Consider the following 24,837-nt stretch of genomic DNA (forward strand, 5'->3'; position numbering starts at 1 on the left):
CTGGACTTCTGTGCTCATCACAGATTGCTCATAACGAACACCATGTTCAAACACAAGGGTGTCCATGTGTGCACTTGGCATCAGGACACCCAAGGCCACAGTTCGATGATTGACATATTATTGTGTCATTGACTTTGCGGCTGCGTGTTTTGGACACGGGTGAAAAGAGGGGTGGAGCTGTCAACTGATCAGCACCTAGTAGGATGCTGGTTCCGATGGTGAGGGAAACGCACTGTGAACTGTTCGACCCAAACATATTGCGACGGTTTGCTGGGAACATCTGGCAAAATCCAGCTGGTGGACACTGGTGGTAAGGGATGCCGTCAAGCTGAAGAAGAAGAATTATTTCGGGTCTTTTTGGTCTGTGGGACCCGACGCTGATGATGAGTCCAAGCAGCTTAGGCAGTCGCCGATGCAAAAACTCATGTGGGAGGAGTTTGTTGAGCACATGGAAAGCAACTTCTGGAAGGCTTTGAAGAAATTCTGGCCTCCCAGAAGGGGGAAGTTGCTTACCTCCACTTGAGAAGCTGTGCGACGATGTGGAGAATACTTTAAATTTCTCTGCAATTCCACCAACGCGCCTCACTTTGAGTCCCTAAATGCTCTGGATGTTTTAGGTTTGTTCTGGTTCACGCACCTCTACGTCGCAGGGAGATCACAGACAGCGCCCTTTGATTGACAGACCGGGGTGGTGGTTCCTCTTTATAAGAAAGGGGCCCGGTGGGTGTGTTCCAACTATAGAGGGATCACACACCTCAGCCTCACTGGTAAGGTCTGTGCAGAGGGGCTGGAGAGGGCACGTCGGGAGGTCAAATTTCATATTCAGTTTTTGTCCCCCCTTCCTCAAAGGTGCATGGGAGTTCGCCCACCGAGTCATCATGTATTTTGTGGAGTTGAAAAAGGTATTTGACCGTGCACCCCAGGGTATCTTCTGAGGAGTTCTCTGGGTGTATGGCAGGGGTGGGCAAACCTTTTGACTTGCGGGCCGAATTGGGTTCTACATTTTGACCGGGGGGCCAAACCAGGAGCAGATGGATGTCGTGTTTGTGTGAAGTAATATAAACGACATGTAAAGGTCATTGCATAAAAGGTTTGGCCTTTAGTAGGTAGTAAAGCATGGATATTCAAAAACATTTTTTGAAAACAAATGCATTTATTAAGAGCATTAAAAATATATTTCACCAAAAAACTGCTATCAGTGATTCTCATTAAATACGACACTTATTATTAATATCAGTTTCCAACACTTCAGCGCCTGCAAGTCAGACACTGCACCGATCCGCCTGTCGATCTCATGCTCTATCCTACCCTCGCTTGTGAGCAAGACACTTGAATTCCTCCACTTGGGGCAGGCTGGCACTTGAGATCCCTGATCCAGAGAGGGCCTTCCACCATTTTCCGACTGAGGACTATGGTCTCAGATTTGGAGGTGTTGACTTTCATCCCTACCGCTTCACACTCAGCTGCGAACCGCTCCAATGAGAGCTGGAGATCACGGCCTGAAGAAGCCAACAGCACCACATCGTCTGCAAAAAGCAGAAATGCAATGCTGAGGTCACTAGACCGGACACCTTCAACGCCTCGGCTGCGCCTAAAAATTCAGTCCATAAAAGTTACAAACAGAATCGGTGACAAAGGGCAACCCTCACAGGGAACGAATCCGACTTACTGCCGGGAATAAGAACCAAATTCTGGCGTCGATGATACGGGGACCAAACTGCCCTTATCAGTTGGTTCTGCATCCCGTACTCCCGAAGCACCCCCCACAGAACTCCCCGAGGGACACGGTCAAACGCCTTCTCCAGTTCCACAAAACACATGTGGACTGGTTGAGCGAACTCCCCTGCACACTCGAGGATCCTGCAGAGGGTATTGAGCTGGTCCACTGTTCCACGGCCAGGACGAAAACCACACTGCTCCTCCTGTTCCACAGCCAGGACGAAAACCACACTGCTCCTCCTGAATCCGGGATTTGACCTCCCGACAGACCCTCCTCTCCAGCAGCCCTGAATAGACCTTACCAGGGAGGCTGAGGAGTGTGATTCCTCTGTAGTTGGAATACACCCTCCGGTCCCCTTTCTTAAAAAGCGGGACCACCACACCAACCTGCCAATCCAGGGGCACTGACCCCGATGTCCACGCAATGTTGTAGAGGCGTGTCAGCCAGGACAGCCCCACAACATCCAGAGCCTTTAAGAACTCCGGGCGGAACTCATCCACCCCCGGGGTCTTGCCTCTGAGGAGCTTTTTAACTACCACGGTGACTTTGACCCCAGAGATTGAAGAGTCCATCACAGATTTTCCAGGCCCTGCTTCCGCAATGAAAGGCGTGTCGGTGGTATTGAGGAGGTCTTCGAAGTATTCTCCCCACCGACTCATGATGTCCCGAGTCAAGGTCAGCAGCACACCGTCTCCGCTGTAAACAGTGTTAACGGTGCACTGCTTCCCCCTCCTGAGACGCCGGATTGTGGACCAGAATTTCCTCGAAGCCATCCGGAATTCATTCTCCATGGCCTTGCTGAACCTCCCATGCCCGGGTGGCTGCTCCTGTGACCCGACCTTGGATAAGCGGAAGAGAATGAGATGTGACTATATAAATGACCGTTTAAAAATAATAAATAATTAAAAATAAAAAAACTATTTGCTGAACACGGACGATTCACAAGCCCAAAGTAGCTATTGTTATTTTACATTTCATGCTACTGATAGTTAGCTATGCTTCAATATGACCATCCGTATGACGTATTCAGAGTGAAGTGTTACAATATGACACACTACCGCAAGGTGCCTTGGTGTTGCCGTGCCTTGACCTTAGAATTCTGTGATGAATAAAGTTCTGAATTCATTTAAGGCTAACGTCGATCGTGCTAGATGAAGCAAGCAACATGAGGCTAACCCGATTCATGTCCCTTCGTCTTTCAGCCTTCTATCCCAGCATGTGCGTCTCACATTTCTTCCTTGCATCATTACATCCTCCTGTTTGTCCCGCTGTTGTTTCAGGAACCAAACTCTTTTGAAGAGAAGTGTGGAGCAGAAATTTGTCAGCAAGCAAAAAATTGTTTAACTAAAAAAAGATCGGTAGATTCACTGGTCACACATGTGCAAGCACTTTTACTCCCAACGTCTTTTATTCTTGGGACAAAATTCCAAAAAAATGGGCAGTCTGGAGCTCTTGCCCTACAATTTGTACTGGCTTGGATTCAGGGTTCCTGTTTAGTATAGTGGGGATCAGCTCTGTGATAACATATCGACAACTACCGAAGCGTGACCCAACAGTGAGCTGAAGAGGATGAGATGAGCGAATATCGTGCTCGGACAAAGCATTGTGCAAAGGAGGAGACAAGCCATCCTCACGTCTGTCATCATGTGGAACGTTAGATCTATCCCTAGGAAGATGGACAAGCTTGTGGCGCTGACATGAGAGAGACCTCTGGGACATAAACCTGCTGCTTGTTTACTGCTTGAGTTGTAGCTGTGACACTGACACTGGAATCGGTCTTGGTCATTTGTGAGGCACTGGTTTGAATCACTCTTCCCGCTGCAGTGTGTATGTGTTCATGTATATGTTGTTGATATGCTTGAGCACATACACTGGGTGATCTACATTTCTGTGCCCACCTTGCTTGCTATTTCTTTTTGTATTGTTTACTGCAACCACTATTGATGCTGCAAATTTTCCAAATGTGGTACTAATTCAGGTTATCTGAAGTAAGAACTTTAGGGGGCATGGTAAACACCTAGGGGAAAATGTACTTAACATAACATATCTGGTCAAAGTAGAATAATTTCTAAACCTTTCATAAGCGCAAAGATATTTGTTAATTGTACAAAGTTTCACACATACAAACAAATCCTGACTGCTGCCCTTTTACTTAAATTTGAAGCCCATCGATCAGGTTTTGAAATATGAAACTCAAAGAATGTAAACAAATACTGACCGGTAGACCATTCAAATTCACTGTCACACTTATGTGTAATAAATGTTTTTGGGTGTGGCAGCAAAACTGGTTTGCTATGTTGGTACCCTAATTACCGTTTTTTTCAAAAGCCTGTACCCATGTATAATACGCACCCAAATTTTGACTTTTTTTTTTTTTTTTTAAGTCCCAATGATCGTCACACACGCATCTGGGTGTGGTGAAATTTGTCCTCTGCATTTGACCCATCCCCGTGTGATTTTGATCCATCCCCTGGGGGAGAGGGGAGCAGTGAGCAGCAGCGGCGCCGCGCTCGGGAATCATTTGGTGATCTAACCCCCCAATTCCAACCCTTAATGCTGAGTGCCAAGCAGGGAGGCAATGGGTCCCATTTTTATAGTCTTTGGTATGGTCTTAACTAGGCTGGATGTGTTTTTTTTGTTGGCGTTGATTTCTCCGACTGCCCATAAAGGCACCACCGCGATCAGTTAGGTTAAAATGAAAAGAGAGGAAAGTGACGTGCGGACATGTGAAAAAGGCGGCTCTGTATGGGAGAGAAGTTGAAGAGGAATAAAAACACCCTTGGAAACCAAAACTTGCCCCTCGTCGTGACTCGGAGCCGCAACAAATGTTTCGGATTTGTGTAGGGTACATTGTGACAGCAAACGAGCAGGTGATCGAGCAAGCGTCTGATACGAGAGCATTGCGTTCGTATGGAGCGTGTTTGAAGTGAACAGCAGAGACGAAAGGAACAAGGCAAAGTGTTGTGAAATAAAATATTACCTGTAATACGTATTTTGTTATTTGCTGATTGTATGTATTAAACTATCACATTCATTGTCAGTCAAGAAGAGAAGAGGACTATTCGCATCGGATCCATAGTGCGCATGCGCAGTCATACTGCCTCCGTATGACGTCCAGTCCGCGATGGAGATTAAAAAACAAATACCGTTTTTTTCCGTGTATAATGCGCAAAATTTAACTAATTTATTGTCCTAAAATCTGGGGTGCGCATTATACATGGGTACAAATTTTTTTTAATTTTTTTTTTTTAAATTTTTTTTTTTTTTTTTTTTTTTTTAAGAAAATCATGGTACAACAAAACCAACAACAGGACTGACCGACAATAGTGTGTTTGTACTGTGCTCTGGTCATTTCGTCAAAGAAGGGATAATAGTCCTCTTCTCTTCTTGACTGACAATGAATGTGATAGTTTAATACAATCAGCAAATAACAAAATGCGTATTACAGGTAATATTTTATTTCACAACACTTTGCCATGTTCCTTTCGTCTCTGCTGTTCACTTCAAACACGCTCCATACGAACGCAATGCTCTCGTATCAGACGCTTGCTCGATCACCTGCTCGTTTGCTGTCACAATGTACCCTACACAAATCCGAAACATTTGTTGCGGCTCCGAGTCACGACGAGGGGCAAGTTTTGGTTTCCAAGGGTGTTTTTATTCCTCTTCAACGTCTCTCCCATACAGAGCCGCCTTTTTCACATGTCCGCACGTCACTTTCCTCTCTTTTCATCTGATCGCGGTGGTGCCTTTACGGGCAGTCGGAGAAATCAACGCCAACAAAAAAAAAATACATCCAGCCTAGTTAAGACCATACCAAAGACTATAAAAATGGGACCCATTGCCTCCCTGCGTGTGTGACGATCATTGGGACTTAAAAAAAATAAATAAAAAAAAAGCAAAAAAAAAAAAATAATAAAAAAATTGGGTGCGTATTATACATGGGTACAGGCTTTTTTCCAGCATCAACATGCCATTTTTAGGGTGCGTATTATACATGGGGGCGCATTATACACGGAAAAAAAACGGTAATATTTGACAATAACACAGGTTTCTGTTCCTGTCTTTGGTAATGTCCCCCTGTCTTTTTGTTCCACGTCTTTGTCGGTCAGTCCTGTTGTTGGTTTTGTTAGAGAGTTATGTTAGTTTACCAAGTCTGTGTTTTGAGTTCCTCCAATGAACCCTGGTTCAAGCTGCACTTGGTCGCCCTCTTCCTTTCCACACTCCATCCGTGACAAGATTTTCTTCAAAAATTGTTATACCATGATTTTCTTCAAAAAAACAAAAAAAAAAAAAGTTTTTTTTTTTTTTTAAATTAAAAAAAAATTGTACCCATGTATAATGCGCACCCCGGATTTTAGGACAATAAATTAGTTAAATTTTGCGCGTTATACATGGAAAAAAACGGTATATTACATTTATATGAAAAAAATATTTGAAGGATGCAGAGAGGCTAACTGAAAGTGGCTTTTAAATGTAATTTACTTGTAATTGTAAAAACAAATTGTTAACTTGTAATTTATTTGAAAACTGCTTTGAAAATACACATTTTGTTCATAGGGCAAAATAGGTTGGAGGAACAGTAGCACTCGACTGCTTGTGCTTGCAACTGATGATGGATTTCATATGGCTGGAGATGGAAAATTGGCTGGAATCCTGGAACCAAATGATGAACAGTGCCACATGAGCAACACTCTTTATACCAAGAACAATGAAATGGTATGTGCAGGCACACATGATGATGGGCATTCAATATCCAGGGTCTTTGTCACAGCTACTTAGTGCTGTGCATCAAGTATTCAAGATTCAAGAGTTTTTATTTGCCATGTTTGAGCGTGCCAAACAAGGAATTTGACTTCGGTAAATCACAGCCTCTGCTCAATATTTAGGTGACTAACAACACTCAGGACATGTGAAAAATGGCAAATATTCTCAAACAACCCCTGATCTTAAACTCCCAAGAGGGCAAGGGAGAACTCAAAACTCCAGCTAGGGGAACTGAGAAACCTTGAGAAGAGACCACAGATGGGAAGGTCCCTTATCCAGGATGACCAGGCTGCAATGGATGCAGAGAGGACACAAAGTACAAACAGTGTAGACAAATTCAAAAAAGGTGTGGAGAGCAGGATGTTATTGCACAGTAATGACTCTGAGACTCTAAGAGTGGTGTGAGTTCATCAGAGCAACAGCCTGGGGGAAGAAGCTGTCTCTGTGTCTGCTGGTTTTGGCGTACCGAGCTCTATAACGCCGTCCTGAGGGGAGTAGTTCAAACAGACTGCAACCTGGGTGAGAAGGGTCCGTAGAGATGTTCCTTGCACGTTTCCTGGTCCTGGAGAGGTACAAGTCTTGGATAGATGGGAGGTTGATTCCAATTATCTTTTCTGCAGTCCTGATTGTCCGTTGCAGTCTGTGCTTGTCTTGTTTGGAGGCCGATCCAAACCAGACAGTGATGGAGGTGCAGAGGACAGACTGGATGATGGCAGTGTAGAAGGTCTTCAGAAGCTCTCGGGGCAGGTTGAACTTCTTGAGCTGTCTCAGGAAGTACAGCCTCAGTCTATGTGGCCGGTCCATTTCAGGTCCCGAGAGATTGTGGTTCCCAGGAACTTGAAGGTGTCCGTGGAGAGAATAGTATTACTGCGGATAGTGAGGGGTAAAGGTGGTGAAGGGTCTCGCCTGAAGTCCACTGTCATCGCCACGGTCTTGAGCGGGTTCAGCTCCAGGTGGTTTTGGCTGCACCAGTGGACTAGCTGCTCCACCTCCTGTCTGTACGCAGTCTCATCACCGTCCTGGATCAGTCCGATGAGAGTGGTGTCGTCTGCATACTTCAGGAGCTTCACAGGAGAGTCACCTGAGGAGAAATCATTGGTGTAGAGCAGGGGTGTCCAAACTACGGCCCGCGGGCCAACAGCGGCCCGCGGTCCAGTTTTTATTGGCCCGCAGCAAAGAAGAAGTACTGGGCAGGCTAACGAGTTAGCGGAAAGATGCTAATTCGCGATCGTGCTAACACGCGCAAACGGACCTCTAAAGGAAATTAAACGAACATTTGGAGCAATACTACATTGTCCTAAAGGTTAGTTTGTAAAGAGACGGTTGCCTTGTTTAAGGATTTCAACTTAAAGAGACACTATCAGACTAAACATGCGAACACAAACGACCAGCTAACAGGGAGTGACCGCGCTGATAAAGTGAAGCAGCTCCAAGCTGAACTGGCTTCACAACAGCGATTCTTCACACGGGACTGTGAGTCAAAAATAAATATTACTAAAGCAAGCTACGAAGTGGCCATGTTAAGACTGTTGCTGTTATGGACCTGTAGACCTGACACAAACTATTATTTTCTGAAAGGTTATTTTGTCATTTGAAAAATAAAGACAATTGTGACGGTGAAATTTGTTTTATAACAGTGTGTATTTGCATGACATTTTTGTAGTTAAAAAATGTCCGAAAAAACTATTGGCCCCCGGGCCCCTTCACTTTATCAAATCTGGCCCTCCTTGCAAAAGGTTTGGACACCCCTGGTGTAGAGAGAGAAGAGCAGTGGGGAGAGAACGCACCCCTGAGGGGCTCCAGTATTGGTGGTCCGGTTGTCAGACGCGCTGTCTCCTGTTGGTCAGGAAGCTGGTGATCCACTGACAGATGGAGGCAGGCACCGCAAGCTGGATGAGCTTCTGTTGGAGGATGTCAGGAGCGATGGTGTTGAACGCCGAGCTGAAGTCCACGAACAGGATCCTGGCGTACGTTCCTGGGGAGTCCTGGTGGTGCAGGATATAGTGCAGTCCCATGTTGACCGCATCATTTTTTTTTCAAGATGGCGGCGCCCCAGTTGGCCGCGGCCGCATCAGCTCTCAACAACCGACGAGTATTTTCACAAAATATGTCGCCTAGGACACTACAAACAACACAAAGTTTAGTTTATCCATCCAGTAGATTAGTGTATGATCGCCAGCGCCTGCTGGAGGTACGGTCATCAAGTGTTTTCGGACTCGTAGCCACAACTACCCTAGTCTGTTTACGTAGCCTCGGAGTGCTTAGGGCGCTAGCCCCAGAAGCTCACGATGCAGCGGGCTCGCCGGGCAGCACACGCCGGAGGAGGAGTAAGCGTAGGCGGTGTGACCGGCGGCGAAAGCGCGGCTGTCGAGGTGGGCTAACGGCTAAGCTTAAAGCTAACCCCTACAAACCGCCGCTTCCATCCATCTTCCTCTCCAACGTCCGCTCACTGGATAATAAAATGGTCCATCTACAACTGGAACTCTCTTCAAAGAGGGAAGTTAGAAACTGCTGCGCTCTCATCCTGACGGAGACATGGCTGAACTCATCAATACCGGACAACGCCATTAGCCTGGAGGGGCTCGCTACATTCCGCGCCGACAGAAACAGCGAGCTAAGCGGTAAATCCCGAGGAGGTGGGCTGTGTGTCTACATCAACAACAACTGGTGCAAAAATGCTAGATCTGTCGCCAGCTTCTGCTCTTCGGACATCGAGCTTTTGACTGTTAACTGCAGACCCTTCTACCTGCCCAGAGAGTTTACTGTTGTTAGCATCACGGCTGTGTATGTGCCTCCTAGCGCTAATACTAAAGAGGCCATGAGTGTTCTCTATTGGACAATCAGTGAGCTGCAATCCACGCACACAGAGGGTGTTTTCATCATTGCTGGGGACTTCAACCAGGCTAACATGAAGACTATTCTCCCTCATTTTTACCAACACGTGGATTTTCCAACTCGGGGAGAGAACACTCTGGACTTGGTTTACACCAATATAAAGGATGCATTCAGAGCAGCCCCCCGCCCCCACCTCGGCTCTTCAGACCACCTATCTGTTATGCTAATCCCTGCATACAGGCCCCTGCTGATCAGAGCAAAACCCACAGTGAAGCAGGTGAGGGTGTGGTCTGAGGGGGCCATGGAGGCACTCCAGGACTGCTTTGAGTGCTCTGACTGGGACATGTTCAAATCAGCAGCAACATATGACAATCAGATCGACATTGATGAGTACGCCATGACTGTGTCAGCCTACATCAACAAATGCTCCGAGGACGTCAGCACCACTAAGAACATCATCACCCGAGCCAACCAACGACCCTGGATGACTGAGGAGGTACGTCATACGCTACGGGCACGGAACTCAGCCTTCAAGTCTGGCGACAAGGAGGCACTGAGGACAGCGAGAGCCAACTTGAACCGTGCCATCAGGCTAGCGAAGCGAAGCCACAGTCGAAAAATTCAGGATTTTTTCCACGACGCCAATAACACCAGGAGTATGTGGCAAGGCATACGGACGATCACGGACTACAACTTACCCTCCCCCCCGGTGGGTGAGGTTGATGCTGACTTCCTAAATGGTCTAAATAACTTCTTTGTGCGTTTTGAGGCACTAAACAGCACTCCGGCAGTTAAAACTGTTCCCCACCAGGAAGAGGAGGCCCTCTGCCTTGACTCAGCCGACGTGTGGAAGACTCTGAGAAGAGTCAACCCACGTAAGGCCCCAGGCCCCGACAACATACCTGGGCGGGTGTTCAAGGAATGTGCAGGCGAGCTGGCTGGTGTCATCACAGACATTTTTAACATCTCGCTGGACCAAGCCCAAGTGCCAGTATGCTTCAAGGCTGCCTCCATCATTCCGGTGCCGAAGAAACCTCAAATCACCTCATTGAATGACTACAGACCTGTGGCACTGACTCCCATCATGATGAAGTGCTTCGAAAGGCTGCTCAAAGAACACATCGTCTCCAGACTCCCCCCAACATTCGATCCGTTCCAGTTTGCCTACCGGCAGAACCGCTCTACTGAGGATGCCATCTCCTCCGTTCTTCACCTGAGCCTGGCTCACCTGGAGGAGAGGAACACCCACGTGCGGTTGCTGTTCCTGGACTTCAGCTCAGCGTTTAACACCATCATTCCACAACATCTGGTGGAAAAACTGGAACACCTGGGCTTCAGCACCCCCCTTCGGAACTGGCTGCTAGACTTCCTCACCAACAGACCTCAGTCAGTCAGGGTCGGACAGAACACCTCAGATGTCATCACCCTCAGCACAGGCTCCCCTCAGGGCTGCATCCTGAGCCCCCTGCTGTTCACCCTGATGACACACGACTGCGCCCCCAGGTTCACCACCAATCACATCGTGAAGTTTGCAGACGACACAACGGTGGTGGGCCTCATCAGGGACAACAACGACCTGGACTACAGAGAGGAGGTGGAGCAGTTGGTGGGCTGGTGCAGAGAAAATAGCCTGATCCTGAATGTGGAGAAGACGAAGGAGATCATCGTCGACTTCAGGAAGAACCAGCCTCACCACGCTCCACTGATCATCAACAGCTCAGCTGTGGAGGTGGTCAGCAGCACTAAATTCCTGGGAGTCCACATCACAGACGACCTCACCTGGTCTGTGAACACCACAACACTGGTCAAGAGGCCACAGAAGCGCTTGTACTTCCTGCGGAGGATGAGAAGAGCCCACCTGCCCCCACCCATCATGAGGACGTTCTACCGAAGCACCATAGAGAGCATTCTGACAAGCTGTCTCTCGGTGTGGTGTGGAGGTTGCAGCGCCTCCGATTGGTAGAACCTGAGGAGAGTGGTGAGGACAGCAGAGAGGATCATCGGGGCTCCTCTTCCCTCCATTCAGGACTTGTCATCCCAGCGCTGCGTGTCCCGCACTCGCGCTCTATTTGTATCAGTCCCGAATTTAGAGCGTGGGCTGTGACGACAGCATTCTTGTAATTCGCTCGCTGAGCTTTCAGATACAGTTTTACGCTAAAGCCACCCACAAACCTTCCCCTGGAATCCTTCCATTAAAATGAGTGGCCCGAAGAAAAGAAGTGAGTGCCGAATGTTAAAAGAGTGGCCAATTTGGCTCGACGTACGCGACGTGACGTTCAGCCACATCAACCCGTCACAGATCGAGGTAAACGGATCTCTCCTAAGAATTGCCACAACAAATTTTACTCCAGACTATGATGCACTAGCAAAAAAGGGAGACCAACAACACTGTTCCCACTGAAAATGAAGGGGAGGCTCTCAAGTTTGTTGTAAAAAAATGCATTTTGAATATGATTTGTACACATAGCAGGGATTGAAACTAGCGACCATTCTCATTTTCAAACAATGCAGGATGCTCAAGGACATTGATGCACCACCTGTTTGCGACTAATCTTAACCTGTAAAGTTCTTAAGGCTTACTTTAAGGAAGTGTTTCCCATTTCCTCACCTCTGTTACCAGGTGTTTGTGAGTTAAAACTCTGCTCTGATGTTCAGAGACCCCTCACCGTGTTGCCATTTTGATTACTTTATTTGGATGTATGCTTTCACCGATTCTTCAAGATGATATATTTGGTCAGAATGTTTGCTGTTTGATGTGATCTCATAAGATAAACATTTTTCATTAATCTGACCTGCAGGCACTGAAGTGATGGAGACTGTTATTCATAATAATAGTGTCGTATTTTATGAGAATCACTGATAGCAGTTTTTTAGTGATTTTTTTTTTTTAATGCTGTTAATAAATGCATTTGTTTTCAAAAAACTTGTTTGGAATATCCATGCTTTACTACCTACTAAAGGCCAAAATCTTTTATGCAATGACCTTTACAGGTCGCTTATATTACTTCACACAAACACTACGTCCATCTGCTCCTGGTTCGGCCCTCCGGTCCAAATTTAGAACCCAGTTCGGCCCGCGAGTCAAAATGTTTGCCCACCCCTGTGGTAAGGTGATGACTCATGGAGGGGTAAAAAAATCAAGCACATATAAAAAAAATAAACGTACAATTTCCACACAATACAGTCATAAATTAAACTTTCTTGCTGTGCAATAGTGCTAACATCATATGCCACGCAGCAGCCCTTTAATTGAAATACAGCATGTAATAGCAATACAGTAAACTGTAATTACTAATTACATGATGAATATGATGTTACTGCATTATGCGTGTAAATGCATAAACTTATGCGTGTAAATGTTTCACTATATTAATGTGAAGGACTACCCCTCTGTTGGACAAGTAGCCATGCAGTTGGAAAAAGAACATATCCAACCAATATTTGCTGTGACACAAGATGTGGAAGACACGTACAAGGTAAAATCTTCTTATCAGTATCTGTATCTTTCTATCTATATAGTGTGGTGGGGTGTTGAATGATTTTTAACCATATTTCCCATTTTATTAAAGCAACTGTCTAGAATGATTCCGAAATCTGAGGTGGGAGTTCTGTCACAAGATTCTGGAAATGTTGTTCAATTGATTGAAAAAGCATATAATGTAAGTCTTGAACTATAACTATTTTCAGTTTTCAAAAACCAATTGTAATTTTCATTTCTGCATTGGAGTCTTGCATAATCCTTCAAAACAATTGTATTTGCAGAGATTGTCCTCCAAAGTTACCCTAACTCATGATACTCTCCCTGAAAATGTAAGAGTTGTCTACACTCCACGCTGTGATAATGCAAAACAAGAAGGGAACAATAAAGGCGTTTGTGACAATGTTCATGTGGGACAGAAGGTCAGTTTTTTGTAGTGTTCTAAAGCTTGGTTATATTATATAAAATACAATGAAAATTTATGGTACTGTATGGTACGGGACTGTATTGTACCAGGGGTGCATATGGGATTTTGGAAGTACGGAGAGCGTAGTTATTACATATTTTCAGTCTTTTATTATTGTGATTTTCCTCAACATTACAAAGCAATTGTAACCGCCACTTCTCTGCAATAGGCATAGGATGTGATAATGCACTTAAATTCAGTTTTTGAGAAAACGTGGTGATTTATTTTTTTTGTTGTTTCTTCATTTGTTCTCTTATTTCTGAACACTATAACAGGCACTGCATGGCTACCTGTTTCTTTTAGGACCTGAACCTGGATTAGGTTGACCAACCATCCCATGCACGTACAGCGCTTGAAGCTCAATTAATGCGTCCCGCAAAATCAATGCTTAGAATCAAACACTGGCCATCATAAGGACTGATGTATATTGGGCCTTCAAAAGTAATGTATTAAGAGCCATTATTCTCACGTTCACTTAAAAGTGCCCACACGTGATTATCAATTGCAAATTGACAGAGCCTCATTGTAAATTAGTCATTGACTGACGGCTTAAGCGAAGACACTGCAGGAAGCGTTCACAAGGTTGCGACAACCACAAAGTTGAGGCAGCACATGAAAATGAGAGACTGCAGCAAAAAGAGAGTTATATCTGTACACATTGATCAGCTGCTCAAACCTCTTTTAAATTTTCCCATTGCCAATCTTAACTACACAAAATTTCTCTTCTCAAAACTCTCTCTCTCCTCTCTCCTCTCTACACGCTGGAAATGTTTTAATTGTGAGAATAATTCATGTTTAATGAAATGATTAACTGACATTTTTTAAGGCTCTTTTCTCAGAATGACTCTTAAAATGTTCCCCACAGATTTCTTTTGATGTGTCAGTAACAGCAGACTCATGCATGGAGAACAAGACATTCACTATCAGACCACTTGGTATTAAAGACACATTGATGGTGACCTTATCTACAAGCTGTGAGTGTCAGTGTAGAGATCCAAGCGAAAGTAGCCCACAATTTTGTAATGGCAAAGGAAGAATAAACTGTGGTATTTGCAGGTAAGCTTTATCCTTTCATTTATCACATATTTATCATTTATTTGTCTGTCAACAAAGGACAATCCAGTTTTAATTCAAATATATTCATTATACTACAAAGAGAACCAGAAAACACATGCATACACAAGCAATATATATCTTGCTCATTGGACACGGATTTGGTACTGTGCAACAGAGGTGGTTCGTGCCTTTCTCGTGAGCATATTACAGTGGAGGGATGCAGAGAAGCATTTCTCTCATTACACTGCACTCCAAATTTGTTCAAAGTATTTGCCCTTTTTCCTCAAATTTGTATTTTATTTGCAGTTTCCCCACTTTAATATTTAAGATCATCAAACAAATATACATGTATATCAGAATAGGCTAACACAAGTAAACATAAAATGCAGTGTTTAACGTGTTTTTCTGTATTGAGAAAAAAATAACTAAGCAAACTGACCCTGTGTGGGGAAAAGACTTGCCCCTTAAACCTTATAATCTGTGTGGTCCACCCTCAGCAGCTGGAATGAAGTCCAGCTTGTTTTACAGAAAGCATTCTCCATATAGGGCTCTAACAAAATGTCCATAGATTTTTGTCAGTGGCACCAATTTGGGTTCATTAACCTGTACAGATGACAGACAAATCCGATGAGAAACATGGTCATGAAACACTTACAGAATTTTTTTTTTTTTAAAAGCAACAACAACAACAAAATAACGGTTTTACTGTAACAGGCAATTGTAGGTGTTTAAAAGGCAGCTCAAGCTAGGTAACACGAGTTTCCAGAACAAACTGGAGGAGGCTGAAAATATGTTTGGGAATTTATTTACCAGGAGGCACTTAACACAAGGCAGGAATTGAGACAATAATTTAAACAAAAAAAACAAATAATTTAAACATAAAAAAAAAAAAGCACTGGCACACTGGTTACCATGTCCACCTCACAGTTCAGAGATTATGGGTTTGATTCCACCTCCGGCCCTCTCTGTGTAGAGTTTGCATGCTCTACCCGTGCCAGCGCTGATTTCCCCCAGGAACTCTGGTTTCCTCCCACCCCAAAAACATGCTTGGTAGGTCGAATGAGCACTCCAAATTGCCCATAGGTATCAGTGCAAGTGCGAATGGTTGTTCATCTCTGTGTGCCCTGCGATTGGCTGGCAACCAATATAAAAGTGCCATACAATTTGATCAATGTCAAGGTCGTATAAATAGTGAGATAAAAAACAAAAAACAGTGAGGGGTTTAAAACAGTGACCAATCCTTTGACAATGAACCCTATTACACCAATGACTCTTAAATCGTCAATGGCATATCAATAAAGTAATCCTTTTGCGTAGCTTTTACCCACGTGTCATGGAGAGCAGTGGTTGACCCAATCTCGTTTTGGTCGGCGTCTGGGGTTCCGCCGGCTGGAGCCGTCATTCAAAGCAGCGAGAGAAAGTACGTTATTACGCCGCACATTATATTGCGTCGTCCAACAGGTGTTGTGCCAAAGTACATAGGTTCCCCCGTGAAGTTTTGTTTACCCTGCCGCGGGAGCGCGCATGCCTTGTTTGGAAAGCGGTGGAAAGCGAAAAACCGATGCCGCACGGCGACAGCACTAGGTTGTTTTCAATAAAAACATGAAGAACACACGTTTGCGTCTGTCAATTTTCTGTTTTAGAAAGGGTTTATTTCATTTTATTTCTTTAAGTTCATTCGCATTCTGCCGTTGACACGAGGTGTGTTCAAAGACCAATCGTATAGACGGAACACTCATTCACTTCACTAAAAAACAATGATATAATTATGTGAACTCTTTGCATAAACCTCGATGCAAAGGAGCTCCACTTTTTGGGGAGCATTGCATGCTACAAGAAGTATACATTACAAAGGAGACCTTATACTTCATTGTGATCATCATTTATCCATTTTTATTATTCAGGTATTTTTTAAAGCAACGGTAAAAGTCACTGAAACGCGGCGCTAACAAAGCAGCAACATGGTAGCACAGCACTAACAGGGCTGGGTAAAATAAAATACCAGTAAAAGTCAGTGAGAGCCGTTTTCATCTTCCTCCTGTGCACTGAAACCATCGAAGTCTTCCTACTCAGTGTCGGATTGCAATAGCATCAGATATACTTCGCCACACACTTTCTCAGTCTCTCTTTCGTTGTCGCTTTTATGCATTTCATCTAGCATTTTCCATGATGAGGGTCTGTTCATGCTAATTTTATTTGTGCACAAAGCGCTGAGTTACATTAAACTAGCGAGCTACCCGTATAGCTCCAGAGTAGACGTGACCGGGAAATAAAGATTCAACAGTTTTTATTCGCCATGTTTGAGCGTGCCAAACAAGGAATTTGACTTCGGTACATCACATCAGAGCCTCTGTTCAACATTTAGGTGACGAACAACACTCAGGACATGTGAAAAATGACAAATATTCTCAAACATCCCCTGATCTTAAACTCCCAGGAGGGCAAGGAAAAACTCAAAACTCCAACTAGGGGAAATGAGAAACCTTGAGAAGAGACCACAGATGGGAGGGTCCCTCTTCCAGGATGACCAGGCTGCAATGGATGCAGAGAGGACACATAGTACAAACAGTGTAGACCAGGGGTGTCCAAACTTTTTGCAAGGAGGGCCAGATTTGATAAAGTGAAGGGTCCCGGGGGCCAATAGTTTTTTCGGATGTCATGCAAATACACACTGTTATAAAACAAATGTCATTGTCACAATTGTCTTTATTTTTCAAATGACAAAATAACCAAATATGAGTCACTCAGGCAGATGTGAACAACTCTAAAAACACAAATTCTGCCTTTCATTCATATCTGAAGTCAGATAACATTGAACAAACTGTATGAAATACCTTAAATTTACATGAGTTTAAAATTACTTTTGCCTCATGAACATTTTAAACGGGAGTTATAAGTAATGCAAAGTTGTCTGTTATTATTAAAACTTAAAACTAGTGAATTTTGCTCTTGTCATTTACATTATCTTTCAGAAAATAATAGTTTGTGTCAGGTCTACAGGTCCATAACAGCAACAGTCTTAACATGGCCACTTCGTAGCTTGCTTTAGTAATATTTATTTTTGACTCACAGTCCCGTGTGAAGAATCGCTGATGTGAAGCCAGTTCAGCTTGGAGCTGCTTCACTTTATCAGCGCGGTCACTCCCTGTTAGCTGGTCGTTTGTGTTCGCATGTTTAGTCTGATAGTGTCTCTTTAAGTTGAAATCCTTAAACAAGGCAACCGTCTCTTTACAAACTAACCTTTAGGACAATGTAGTATTGCTCCAAATGTTCGTTTAATTTCCTTTAGAGGTCCGTTTGCGCGTGTTAGCACGATCGCGAATTAGCATCTTTCCGCTAACTCGTTAGCCTGCCCAGTACTTCTTCTTTGCTGCGGGCCAATAAAAACTGGACCGCGGGCCGCTGTTGGCCCGCGGGCCGTAGTTTGGACACCCCTGGAATACAGTATTGTTTTAATGTAGTGCCGCAAAGGATTCCGTTTTCGTTCATTATTGCGGCACTTATAGACAAAAAGCAGTAGTGTTTTCCAAAAAGTCGACAACATTTAAAAAAGCAGTAGTGTTGTCCATAAAGTCGACAACATTTCCCAGCGCGCAGTCGTGAAATCCTGAGCACAAATTACAAAAAAGGAGTAATCCTGTCTTTTATCAAATTGTCCTCACATCTGTGCGCATGAAGGAGCCTCACTGAGCCTGCTTTTTATATGCTCCTGGGGATTACATTATTCTAGGGAATCTTTTCCCCTTCTAGATCATTCTAATCAATTCTAGCACTGACTGATGACTCATCCTTTCTAGCCTGTCCTTAAATAACCCTTCTCTTGCCAGCGATATTGATAACTAAAGCTGTTATATTCCACACTTGGATATTTTTTTTATCCCAAAACAACCTTTCCATGATACACCATACAATTTGTATGTACCGTATTTTTCGGACTAAAAGTCGCTCGGAATATAGGTCGCATTAGCCATAAAATGCACAATAATGTGAAAAAAAACATATAGAAGTCGCTCCGGAGTATAATTCGCATTTTGGGGGAAATTTATTCGACAAAATCCAACACCAAGAACAGACATGAATGAGCAACAACAGGCTAAACGATAGGTATGCTAACGTGACATAAACACAAACGAAGAGCTGAGAACGGGCCTGACGTAACATTCAGAGTTATTCAAATAACTATTACATAAATAACACGTTCATAAATCCATCTGTGTCACTCCAATTCATTAAATCCATCAATCGTCCTTTATGTCAACAATGCTGGCCGGGTACGCGCAGCTGATGGCGGTTGCACTTCAAAATATTCCACAGGCCCATATAACGATATATAAATTATATATCAAATAACTATTATATAAGCAATAATATTATAAAACTATCTGTGTCACTCCAAATCATTAAATCCATCGATCAAATTCCTCGTCCTTTGACAACAACGCCGCGCGTGCGCCCTGACGTCAGCCTTAGCGTTATTCCACAGATCTAGTATATAACTATATTGTAGCGTTAACAAAGTACCGTTTTTTTCCGTGTATAATACGCAAAATTTAACTAATTTATTGTCCTAAAATCTGGGGTGCGCATTATACATGGGTACAATTTTTTTTTAATTTTTTTTTTTTTAATTTAATTTTTTTTTTTTTTTTTAAGAAAATCATGGTACTGGTACGAGTATTGATTTATGTATTGTTCTCTTCTTGTCATGTTGTGAAAGAATGTGGGTTGAATAAATACCGAAAGAACAATAGTGTGTTTGTACTGTGCTCTGGTCATTTCGTCAAAGAAGGGATAATAGTCCTCTTCTCTTCTTGACTGACAATGAATGTGATAGTTTAATACAATCAGCAAATAACAAAATGCGTATTACAGGTAATATTTAATTTCACAACACTTTGCCTTGTTCCTTTTGTCTCTGCTGTTCACTTCAAACACGCTCCATACGAACGCAATGCTCTCGTATCAGACGCTTGCTCGATCACCTGCTCGTTTGCTGTCACAATGTACCCTACACAAATCCGAAACATTTGTTGCGGCTCCGAGTCACGACGAGGGGCAAGTTTTGGTTTCCAAGGGTGTTTTTATTCCTCTTCAACGTCTCTCCCATACAGAGCCGCCTTTTTCACATGTCCGCACGTCACTTTCCTCTCTTTTCATCTGATCGCGGTGGTGCCTTTACGGGCAGTCGGAGAAATCAACGCCAACAAAAAAAATACATCCAGCCTAGTTAAGACCATACCAAAGACTATAAAAATGGGACCCATTGCCTCCCTGCGTGTGTGACGATCATTGGGACTTAAAAAAAAAAAGAAAAAAAAAAAAAAAAAAAAAAAAAATTGGGTGCGTATTATACATGGGTACAGGCTTTTTTCCAGCATCAACATGCCATTGTTAGGGTGCGTATTATACATGGGGGCGTATTATACACGGAAAAAAACGGTACAAGGAAAGACGTGGGTTTGGTAAACGGCTCTTTATTTAACAAAACAAGAGTTCATTGAGCCAACAACTACTGTACTGTAACGATAAAAACATATACGTAAAAGTTGCTACACGAAATAAAATATATCAAATAATTATAACATAAATAGTTCACCAGGCGTGTGGCGGCGTGGACTTCCATCCCCGGATGTGGCACTTAGAATAGGACCGGGCGTGCGTAAAAGCCATGTCCGAGCCCCATCCACCGTCCCCGGACAGCCACCCGGCCGAGCGCCGGCCCCCGACTTCCATCCACGGAGGTGAAAGAGAGCTCCGTAGAGTAGGACCGGGCGTGCGTAAAAGCCATGTCCGAGCCCCATCCACCGTCCCCAGACAGCCACCAGGCCGAGCGCCGGCCCCCGACTTCCATCCACGGAGGTGAAAAAGAGCTCCGTAGAGTAGGACCGGGCGTGCGTAAAATCCATAATAGTTTTTCAAACCTTCTGTGTCACTTCAAATCATTAAATCCTTCAAACTCTTCATCCTCCGTGTCACTTACAAACAAAGCCACTAATGATGCCGGTAGTACGTGGGGCCCTTCGTCATCTTCGTCATCCCGTGATCGAATCTTTGTACTTTATGTAAACAACCGCCGCGCCGCTGACGTCACTTGAAATTCAAATTACAGTAATCCCTTGCTACATCGCGGTTCGTTTATCATGGTTTCACTTTTTTTTTTTTGGGGAATTTTGAAAATTTGTGAAAAAATTCACATATAAGTCGCTCCTCAGTATAAGTCGCCCCCCCACCCAAACTATGAAAAAAAACGCGACTTATAGTCCGAAAAATACGGTATATTGTATATAATATTCTTAAAATGAAAAATGTCTCCGCTCCACCTGCTCCCTGGTCAGTGAATTTCGCTGACACACATTGCCCACAGCCATGCCTTCACCGACACACATTGCCCACAGCCGCGCCCCACAGTAATCAGCGCTCATCACCTGCTCATCAGGACACCTATTTAAACGCCGCCCTCCTGTCACACTCCGTCAGTTCGTCTTTGTTGCCAACTGTCCCACTCACTGACTGTTCCCCAACTGACTCCCGTTACAGACTTTGCCTGTCTGACCACAACCGATCCTGAACTCTGCCCAGCCTGCCCTATTGCCTGGTCCTGACCACAATTTCGCTGTTTCCCGTCTGTCTGACTCAACAAGGCCTGTCCTCATGCCCCGTTTTGCTCCTACCTGCCTGTACCTGCCTGCCTGCTTGCCTGTCTGCTCACTTGCCTGCCCCCACTCCATGAGCAATTAGCCGTGTCCTGGCACTTATCGGTCTTCCTCTGTGCTGCTTCTTTGCACAAACACATTATAAAACTCGTATCACGTGAATCACAAAATGAAAAGATGATAATGCCAATCTCCATTGATATATGGCTATAAATGCAAAGCTGTTTCTAGTTAAATGATGCAGCAACTAGCAACTGAATAAAAACTGTAAGTAAAGAGAATATAATTGGACATAAGGGTTGTGTGAATCTATGTGTAATCACTGGTCAGGTCAGTATCAAGCCTTGGCGTACTCTGCCATTTATATTTGGAATTGTAAAGGCCAATTATATCGCTTTTTCGTGTCAAAATTTGGAATTTCAACAAAGCCAATTTACCTGGGACAAACCCAGCACTCACATAACATCAAATAGCATCTTTTCAACAGACATGGCACTCAAAATACAGGTCAGTTTCTATCATCAACATATTACGCCGAAACAAACAAATCAACATAGCACACTGCCATCACAACACTGCTGGTAATGTCTGGCACGGTTCCTTGTAAGGAGTAGTTTCAACTCCACGGTCTGGCTGAACTTTGCTCATGTCCCAGGGACCTCGATTTTTGAGGCAGCCAACACGACCTGTGGTTTCTAGGTAGTCTGTGCCTAGTGTGGCAGGAATCCATGAAGCTGGTGGTGAGGGGATGCTCTCAAGCTGAGGCCTCTTTAGTCTATTGGACTCAGGGGGCTTTGATGCTGAGCGAACTTTCTCCAGATCCAAATTAAATTCGTGAACACGGTGCTGTGGGAGCTAGGGTGTTGAGCGAAGGCCCACGTCCAAAAGGCACACACTGCTCTGCTGTAATTGACACCCCTCCCTCCTCTACGAGATAGGGCGACACCCGCACCCTTTTTACGAGGACATGCGAACTCACAAAGTTTGGAGGCGAGGCCTCATTAAGCGACAGCAGTTCATTAGGTTTTAACCAGGTCTCGCAAAGACCAAAAATGTTTAGATTATGTTCCATGATGAGGTCATTAACGAGTAGTGCTTTTGTATGAAGTGATCTAATATTCATAAAGCCGAGTTTGAGTCTAATCGGTAGATCAGGGTTCGTATCTATCGGAGGATTTTTCAACGAAATACGAGTAAGATTGTGTTCTCTAGGCCCGACATTACCTCCAAAATGTTTATTAGCGCGGTGGGACCATACAACCATAGGAATTTGATTGTTAATATTCGGCAAACATGTAATATCTGTAACAGGCACCGTTCCATCAGCGATACCGGTCAGAGTGGAGTGATTGGATTTGTCTACTACCTCAGTAGAAAGTGTGTTAATGTGTACTGTTGCACTATTCAAGCTGTGACGCTCTAGTACACACAAGGAGCTATGTGCATGCTGGGAATCTAGCCTAGCGTTAGTTAACTTTAACTTAACAGACTCCAAACCCATCCTAACAGGTGGCCTAATCACCTGTGACCCGGCCTGCTCTGAAGTGAGGTGTCATGAATGGCTCAAACAGTAATCTATATTCCTTGAAAGAGTGAAGGCGCCGTCACGGTTAGGATGAAGGCCGTCCTTCCTCAGCAGGTCGAGGCGGCCCCAGAAGGAGGACCAGTTATCTATAAAATACAGTCCCTGCTTCTTACAGAAACCAGCCATCCATCGATTAAGGGAGACTAATCTACTAAACCTCTCATCAGTGCCTCTCCCAGGGGGCCAGAGACAAATACTCGATGCCGACTCATCTTTCTGGCGAGATCACAAGTCCTCGCTATGTTTTTCTTTGTGATCTCTGATTGCCTCATCCTAACATCATTGGAGCCAACGTGCATCACTATATCCGAGTAGCTAGTGTTGTTGGACCTACGCTGTTGACTAGACTTATTAAGGTTATCTTCTATGTCGGGTGCTCTGCCTCCAGGGATACACATTACCGTGGCTGGATTTTTTAAGCGTGATGTTTCGAGTAATGGAGTCACCTATGACCAAGGTGCGAGAGCCAGTAGACCGAGATGGCTTGGGACGACTATGCGTCTTACCTGGCTCATCGCAGTTAGCAAGATGCTTGGGGATAATGCTAACTGGGCTAGCGGGCTGATTACAGTCCGCATCTGTGTCCGCCACATCTACTGTTATCGCACTATTCTGCTCTAGCTGGCGGACACGTCCCTCTAGCAGGGACAACCTCTCTAAGAGAAGGGTGCAGTTGGTGCACGAAGCCGTACAAACCTCTTGATCCGCAGCCATACTTATGTCAAGTCAAGTTTATTTGTATAGCCCTAAATCACAAGCAGTCTCAAAGGGCTTCACATAGACAAAAATTGACAATTATTCTCAAAGCATCCCCTGATCTTAAGCTCCCAAACGGGCAAGGAAAAACTAAAAATAAAAACACACTTATGTCCGATGATCGACGGTAGACAAACCGCTGAGAGCCAAACAGTGACGTGGTCGAAATGGCAGGGATTGACGGTCAGCGACTTTTAACAATCGTAAACTCCCAAAAAAGGAGTAGAAAACGTAAAAAGCGAGGAAAAACTAGAAAAGAATATACAAATTTAGGAATGTACATCGTCTCTCTAGTGACGCTGCGGCGCTCTACGTGGCAAACCGGAAGTCTACCTACCTATTTTTGAGGGGGCGTGCTGTGCTGACGAACGCTGATTGGTTGCATCAACTTGCATTACGCGACTCAGCATTCGTTTGCAGCAGATTAGGGCATCAAGCACGGGGACAATCATCTCGGGAATTGTTCAGATTTTAGAATGTCGGTGCAACATTTTAAAAGCACCAACAACAAAATGCTCGCAAGAAAAAGGGCGCATGGTGCACAGCCCCTCCTTCCACCATAGCTGCAGCGCGAGTGGGCGGCAGTTCGTCTTCACTGGCTACTGCTCTTGACCAGCCCCTCCGCCCGCTCCACGCTAGCACGCTCGGGCTGTGGCAAAGACTCAGTGCGTCAGGCCCTTTCCACAGATTTCCCCAGCTGCGTTGCCTACTGTGGCCCGCGATGGATGGTGACTGCGGTCGTCCTTCGTGCATTCAGCAATCCTACCTGTGGCGGCCCATCGTGTTGGCTCAGCCGACGTCTAGCTTTTGAATTGTGCGGCTCCAGACCCGAAGTCTGAATCGGCTAAGCACTTCTAATGCCAACAACCAACAAGTTAAACTGGGACAGAGTAAACACTCAAATAAATGCACATACCAAGCAACATATGCAGCATACATATGAATATACATATGGTTCCATAGCTGCTTAGATTAGAAAAACCATTTTCTTTGCTTGCCCTTCAAATGCAGCATTGTTTTTCATGATATGTTTGTCATTTTTTTCTGTGGTTGTAGTTTTTTACCCCTTCGTTTTTTCTTTGTTTTATTGGTCACATTAAAAATTAAAAGAATGACTTACCGTTTTTTTCCATGTATAATGCGCAAACCTTAACTAATTTATTGTCCTAAAATCTGGGGTGCGCATTATACATGGGTACAATTTTTTTTTTTTTTTTAAATCCAGATATCATACGGAGGCCGCCATTACAGATGCGCTTTCTTCTCTGCTGTTCACTTCAAACACGCTCCATACGAACACAATGCTCTCGTATCAGACGCTTGCTCGATCACCTGCTCGTTTGCTGTCACAATGTACCCTACACAAATCCGAAACATTTCTTCGCTATTGAGTTTGCTAGCGCATGCGCAGTGATACTGACCGGCAGAATAACATCCGGTTGTTCCCAAAGATGTTCTTTTTTCTGAAATAATTTTACGTTTACGGACTTAAGTAGGAGTCAAAATTTGGGTGCGTATTAT

General features: G+C 44.3%; 1 protein-coding gene across 6 annotated transcripts in view; it reads left to right on the forward strand.

Moving 5' to 3' along the window:
- The window catches only part of itgb2 (integrin, beta 2), a 134,358-nt gene that overhangs the window by 66,505 nt on the left and 43,016 nt on the right, over nucleotides 1–24,837 (forward strand). For 5 of the 6 annotated variants that reach the window (XM_037280633.1, XM_037280635.1, XM_037280630.1 and 2 more), the window contains 5 exons: nucleotides 6,281–6,439; nucleotides 12,703–12,798; nucleotides 12,892–12,981; nucleotides 13,085–13,222; nucleotides 14,132–14,322. In XM_037280633.1, the coding sequence (XP_037136528.1) occupies nucleotides 6,281–6,439; nucleotides 12,703–12,798; nucleotides 12,892–12,981; nucleotides 13,085–13,222; nucleotides 14,132–14,322 (674 nt within the window). The remainder of the gene's footprint in view (nucleotides 1–6,280; nucleotides 6,440–12,702; nucleotides 12,799–12,891; nucleotides 12,982–13,084; nucleotides 13,223–14,131; nucleotides 14,323–24,837) is intronic. The other variant, XM_037280634.1, reaches the window with a different exon arrangement.

Source organism: Syngnathus acus, chromosome 21 (assembly GCF_901709675.1).
Source record: "Syngnathus acus chromosome 21, fSynAcu1.2, whole genome shotgun sequence".
NCBI lineage: Eukaryota > Metazoa > Chordata > Actinopteri > Syngnathiformes > Syngnathidae > Syngnathus > Syngnathus acus.